Below are 7,145 nucleotides of genomic sequence, written 5' to 3'. Positions count from 1 at the left end.
TGGCGCTAGGCTTACCGCACCGTGACGTCACTGCTGGAAGATGGCAGGAGGGAGGGGCTACTAGATTTGGAAAAAAATTCCTGTTCAGTTTTTATTTTTTTTAATGATGGACCCTAACTTCATCAATCACCACAAACGTATTAGTTTTAGGTATAAATAATGATCCATTGAGCATTCCTTGCTGTTTCTTTAAGAACTCTTTCTATCCTCTTCCATCCACTATGAACGGCAGCGGGAAATCCCCCACAGTCTGGCAGCATCAGAGAGCTTTCAGCGGGGATTACCAGCACTGCCTCCAAACAAGTAGTGCATATTTTAGTTGGATCATAATCCAGATAAACTGATGAACAGAGGATGGTTAGAGGTGGTCTTTCTTGCTGAAAAACATGCTAAAACTAAATTTCCAACTCAAAAAGTAAATAAAGCCATGCTGCTCTCTGGTTTGAGCAGATAAACAACCAGAGGAATCAAAGACACTGGGCCACCATTTGATCCAGCATCCAAATGTCTGTGTTTGTGCGTTTTTGATGCCCCTAACGCTTTTGGTGTGAACGCAGCATTAGGTGGATGCTTGTTTTATCTAAAAGACTTTTATTTCTATCCTACAATTGATTTAATCTGATATTGTTTAATGTATCCCTAAAATTTTAGTATTTATTTCAGTTTCACTATTTTGCTAAAGGCTTGCAATCATAAACTTCTGCCAGAGTTTATTAATGTCATCTCTGAATTACAATGACCGTTATTATTTTCATGAATGCATCATCAGTGATACAACTTCTCTCCATCTACAGTTAATTAAAATAATGCTACTAGTTTTCTGCATATCTAATGTAGAGGTCTTGGTTTAAATTGCAGCATATTGTCTCAGGTAGTGAGGATACCTGCTGGGCTGACCAGCAGGTATCCTCACTGTGGAAGAAGCCTGGACAAGCATTTAATGTCTGCATGACAGAGTCCCTATCGACACTGTAGAGAGGCTCCCCTGTGTGGTGGCTTGGCATGCCCCCCTACCCCCCCAGAAATCTGTGGGACGTGCTGTTTGGTCTTGACGTTACCTTGGGTACATGACAGTCAGCCCCAACCAGGCGCTGTTTGGGTTCGAGCCGGTTGCTCTCTGTTTTCTGCTCGGGTTTCTGAAGTGGAACTGGATAAAAAGCTTGAGGATGGTAACATGTTCCACTTTGACCTCTGGTGTGCGAACGGTGCAAGTCAACCTGCAGAGAAAGTGATGAGTTTTGCTCCAGTCCTGCCGGTTACTTTGATCTTTCCTCTTAGGTTGAAGCGAATGGGCAGAGTGGGAAGCTGGTGGTAAAGTTAAGAAACTTGGGTGAAAGTAAAGTTTAATTGGAAACCAGCTAAAATAATCCTTTTATATGATTTAACATGATCAAACTTAAAAACAAATTAAAGATGTTTTTTAAACCCATAAAAGTATTATATTATAAATGACTACATAAGTCATTCGGTCAATTTATCAAAACTGTTATTATCAACATTTACTAAATTTAAGACAAAATAATAACAATGCAGAAACAACAAACCTGGAAGGTACAGTGTTGCTTTAAGGAGCTGATTATCTGGCTTCAAAGAAAGTCTTGAAACTTCCAGACTTTCTACTATATATTTAAAGCCCACTGCATCCTTCACAGCGCCAGCTCAAAGCTTTTCCCCAAAACCTCCTTAAACTGAGACAACAATAATCCCATCATCAGTCGTTAACTACAATAACCTCAAAAAATGACTCATTAAAACTCCAAATTAAGTCCAAAAATATGCTTAAGCTGCTAAAATGTCAGTGATAACATGACATATGCAACAACAAAAAGTCACCAATGTGCAAAAAAAAAAAGAAAACAACTTCATTAAATGTGGAAAATTGCAGTTTCATCAAAACAAAACAAAATATTGAGTCCAAGATAAGAAAATGATAAGAAAGTATTCCACCCTGGTTTATCCTCCAGCTAGCGTTCATTATTCACCTGAAATCAGTCGGTCAAAATATAACTAAGAAAAAAGCCAAAATAAGGGCTTTGAATAAATAAAAAGTAAATGGTTCCAAATTTTTCTGAAAATGAAGTAATTTTTATAGATAAAAAAACAGATAAATCATTAAAACAATGGAAACAATAAAAAGGGTTTTGACAATAATGTTCTCTGCTTGGTTGCCTTTTAAAAAAAGGAGCCCTTTTTAACAATGTTGTTACGTTATTTATCCTCACAGATAAGAAGACTTTATAAAGGATAATTAAAATCTTACAGTCTAATTACTGTGTTTGCTAAAATAACACTAGATGCCAGAAAAACATTCTTTAGGGAGAAATTTTAATTTACTCCATTTGGATCATTTAACTATCTGAATTCAAATGCTGTGGGAACATCAGACGCGGGTTGACCTGATAAATTTCGTGATGCCATTGAACGCATCGTACGGACGTCAATCAGTCGCTTCTGATCTAACAAGCAGAAATAACTCTGTTTACATTGGATAAACATGGAGCAGCTCTGGTGAGCGGGACTCAGACAGAAACAATAAAGAACACTGACTACGCCCTGGCTTCCTTCCATGTCGCTCTCCATTGTTTACTTTCCTCCAAATGCCGATTGTTAACAAGTCAACCCATGTTTGAAAATGGTAAATGGCCTGTACTTATATAGAGCTTTTTCAAGTCAGGAGACTTGACCAAAGTGCTTTCACTACATTCAGCCATTCACCCATTCACTGATGGTGCTGAGCTACATTGTAGCCACAGCTGCTCTGGGGCTCAGTGACAGAAGCGAGGCTGCCGTACCCTGCCGCCACCCGGCCCTCTGACCACTATCAGTAGACAATGCATGTGAAGTGCCTTGCCCAAGGAAAAAACGACACTGAGAGCCGGAGCTTGAACCAGGGCTTGAACCATCAACCCTTCAATTACAGAGCAAACTCCTACATCAACGCGTCTGTTGCCCCTGCATTAACCTACGTTAACCCGGTATTTTCAGTGGGAAAGAGGCTAAAGTGTGTAAAGCTAGTTGATTTAGCTCTAGCCCTAATTCTGCTTCATCCATCGAATGGATCTCGTTAAAACGAGGAGCAGCCATTGTTAGCCCAACCTGAGTGGGTCCTTTGGAAGGAGAATAATAACCTCACTACTATAGCTTTCAATCACTCCATTGTTTCTGTCCTGCTTTCAGAGCAGAGTCTGTGCCTTCCAGCAGCAGTTATTAAGGTGAGGCGGTGTACACCCCGATTCCTGAAGGAAGCCAGAGTACCCAGAGAGAAACCAAGCATGCAGAGACAGAACATGTAGAAGGGACTTGGATGGGATTTGAAACAAGGACTTTCTTTTTGGTCATTTCTGAGCAATTTAAGCTCCTCGGGATAAACTTTAAAAAACATGAACCGGATCAGTGGGATCTGTTCTGTTTCGCTTTGCTGGAGTCCTGTTCTATTTCCGAGTCATACTGGCTGTAGAGATAACAAAAAGACGCAGGCGCCGTTATTCCTGTGGCAAATATAACTGTAAACACTGTACTATCAACTAACTGTCAACATTTAAACAAGACAGAACCTGTACAAGCTTTATACACACAGTCAGCTTATAGCACATACAGGTCAGTTTCCCTGGGATCGCTGAGAACAGTGTGCTTCGTCTAATCTGCTTCTCCAGTGTCTGGAACAGCAGAGCATTGTTAGCCATCCCTCCCCCCCCACCAGTCAGCTCACTCAGGGGACGATAGGAGAGAGAGTTTGATGAGAAATGAGGGAGCAAATGGAGGATCAGAGCACAGAGTTCTTAACCTTGTATCTTCTACTCTATCAGCTTTCCCTCTTGGTGAATGTGCAAACCACCTGCCTTCACCTCCTTAAGCTGCTTGAGTATAAAAATGATGATATAGGGCCTACTTACTTATAACACCTTCACACTCACTGGCTCACTCAGATATCCTCATTTATGAGCTGCTTATTCTTTCCAAATAGTTTGAACTCAACCAGCACTTAAATGGAACTGATAGGTAAAAAGTGACAATAAAAAAATGATGAATGAAGCTAAATATGATCAATCTGTGAAAACTATAAAAAAAAACCTGCAACTCCCTCAATAAATAAATCTGTACACATTAGAAACATTTAGCTTTCTTATTTCTAATGTGAACCTTTTACCTAATCTAAGATTCATTTCAATCCTTGGTTCAAAGTAGGGTTTAACAGTTAATTGGATTAGTCAATTATTGAAATACTTTTCAACTAATTTAGTTATCAATTAATTGTTAACTTTATATTTAAGGAGTATAGAGATTGTAAAATATGCTTTTAGCTGACAGAGAAATCCAATTAGAGCAGTAATTAGGTCAAAATTATAAGAGAAATATGTAATATATTTTTAATTTACGATAAAAATGGTCAATATTCTCTATTTCGAGCTCCTCAAGTGGAAAGGTTTTAGTTCCCCCTGGTTTCATTTTTCAAAAAAAATCTTCCATAAACCAAAAAATAATTGACAGATGAATTGATTTGCAGAAAATGGTTAGTTGCAGTGGTTCAGAAGAGGTACTTTGGTGAAATAAGCAGTTGTACGAAAAACCGTTTTATCGTAAAACTATATAAACAATGCAATTTTTAACCATTTAACAGATGGTTTGTGTCTGATCTGACTCCATTCAGCTTATGCTCTGTAACGGCTCCGCTGGTTCTTGATCATTTGAACGCATGAATGAACCAAGAACCAATCCAGCAAATGTTTACCTGTAGAAGAGGCATGGCCTGATGGACACGGCTTTATCCGGTCAATAAAAACTGCCATCAGGCCCCATCAAGCTGCCCTCTCTGCCCATTTGTCTTCTTCGCATGAATTCTAAAGATAGCAGATGCTCTGGCTTGGCCTGGTCTAGCTGCAGCCGGCTCCCTCTCCCACTCAGCCTTACCCAGCCTTACCCCATCCTCTGTTCCTCTCACTCAGGATCTGAGCTCATGCCAAAAGCCCTCTCGACCAGAATTGTGGGAGGAATTTGGTGGTTTTTCACTCTCATCATCATCTCCTCCTACACGGCAAACCTGGCAGCTTTCCTCACAGTGGAGAGGATGGAGTCCCCCATTGACTCTGCTGATGATCTGGCCAAGCAAACAAAGATTGAATATGGAGTGGTAGAAGACGGCGCCACAATGATATTTTTTAAGGTAAGCTATGACTTGAAATCTCCCGATTGTCATATAATGTTACTTACATAAAAGTACAGATACTGGTGTGAAAAAGACAAACAGTAAACATGTGGAGTAAAATCTTTAACTTAAGTCAAAGTTAAAACTAAAGATTCTACGTTGTTCATAAGTATGAGATAAAAAATTACGTTTTTGCCTTTAATAATAGATAATAACTTAAATACTATTCAATCCATACAAATTATGTTAAAGAACATAAATCTGACTAAGTTGGTCTAGTTTAGTTCTTGTCATGAATTTATCTAAAGCTCGGACCCACATGCAGTGAAGCCCAACAGAGAGACAGAGTAAAAGTTAGAACGGGTTTTATTGAAGAGTATTTTGAGTTCAGTGCAGAGTTCCTCCGAACTCTGCTCCTCCGGGAACTGGAAGACGAGGGGAAGACAGACTGTTAGATTCAGGCTCAGTGGGAAATTGGAGTTGTTGATCTTGAAGGAGAGGATTTGTTGCAACTCACGTTTCCAGAGAAGAAGAGACACGTAGACTCCAGTCTGTGTGTTGGTCTTTCAGAGTTTGTTTGATTTGGTGGAGGGCAGAACAGGGTTTACCCAGAACTCGGACGGAGTGGAATGATGCAGCCGCTGGTTGCAACTCAGTTTTCCTGTGGTACTTGAACGGGTCGTGGTGAAGATGACTTCCTTACTCAGAGAGGGATCTCAGCATGCTCAAAGGTGGCTGGATCCAAACCTCCTGTTTGGAATCCGTTGCTCAGTGTAAGACTCAGTTGATCCCACTTGGGAGGAGGCGGTCCGGAAAGGTCCAGTCTGCAGAAAGTCTTCCTGCCGAAAGGCAAAAACAAACAAAGTTTTGTCTCAGGGAGAAAACAAGCGCTCAGTTAAACTCAATGTGATCTCAGCTTGGCTAGAGAACTAAAGCTCAGGATACAAAAACTCAGATTAGACTCAGCATAACAAGGCTTGGCTAGAGTGCCCCTAACTGGCAAACACTCTGGCGTTGAAGTAGTGGCAACCAGCAGCTTAAGAGCAGTCCGGTGATGAGGCAACAGCTTGCAGGTGTGTGAGGAGGCGAACCGGAGCCAGGCGCCTCCTGGTGGTGGAAGGGAGAAACACAAAAGACAAGACAAACAGACGAACACAAAAACTGGGATCCTGACAGTTCTGAATTCGAGTCTGTGATAGGATAGTATAAATTAAACTGAAGATGTTCAGCTGAATGCTTTTAAAGCTCTGATATTTATCACAGCACTGAAGCTGCTAAACTTTTAGAAGTGAAAATAGAATCATCAACATGTAAATTATTAACGTTATAAAGGTGAAATTGATGAGGAAAGTCTTGCAGCTCAGGATCGGATCTGTTATCTGCAGTGTTTCCTCAACAAACTGACTCCAACTTAACAGATTCACCTTCTGCTCTGAGGTTCGTTCTTCTGTGTATAGAGATAACGATTCAGTAAAAAAGAACCAATATTTTTGATCAAATGTAGGAAAAGTAAGAAGTTTTCAGAAAAATAAATACTCAAGTAAATTATAGATTCTACGAAAAGCTACCCGAGTAAAGTAACTGTGCATGCACTACAGACAAGCTTTCCCTCTCGCCTCGCATACTTTAGTTAGTTTAAAGAAATTCATGTGCATAAAAAATGATTCTCCAACATTAAGTTTATTTATTTATTCCATTTAATTTGTACAACGGAGTATTAGGGTCAGGATAGAGATCTCTTTTTAAATACAAGAATTTAAGTCATAATATGATAATGAAAATATAATAATAAAAATTATATGATTATATTAATAAAGTAGTATTTTATAACATTCCCTAAAACGAGGAATGTCGAGCATCTTGGGAAGTTATACTTTTGCATCAGATTCACAAATAAGGAAATATTCCATCTTTTAGCGCCAGCATCACATTATTATCAGTATATTCTGGTCTTAGCATGCTGAAACGTTCTTTCTGAAACGGGTTGTGGTATGATAATTTG

At 39.5% G+C, this 7,145-nt stretch overlaps 1 protein-coding gene across 1 annotated transcript in view; it reads left to right on the top strand.

Annotated features, from left to right (window-relative positions):
- Nucleotides 1-7,145, top strand: part of LOC107103501 (glutamate receptor ionotropic, kainate 2) — a gene marked incomplete at its 5' end in the record, with an annotated part of 137,989 nt that overhangs the window by 49,428 nt on the left and 81,416 nt on the right. The window contains one exon of the mRNA XM_015403221.1: nucleotides 4,944-5,161. Coding sequence (XP_015258707.1) covers nucleotides 4,944-5,161 — 218 coding nt within the window. The remainder of the gene's footprint in view (nucleotides 1-4,943; nucleotides 5,162-7,145) is intronic.

The sequence above is a fragment of the Cyprinodon variegatus genome, unplaced genomic scaffold (genome assembly GCF_000732505.1).
Source record: "Cyprinodon variegatus isolate N-32 unplaced genomic scaffold, C_variegatus-1.0 Scaffold1467, whole genome shotgun sequence".
NCBI lineage: Eukaryota > Metazoa > Chordata > Actinopteri > Cyprinodontiformes > Cyprinodontidae > Cyprinodon > Cyprinodon variegatus.
This window is presented reverse-complemented; position numbering and strand designations above follow the sequence as displayed.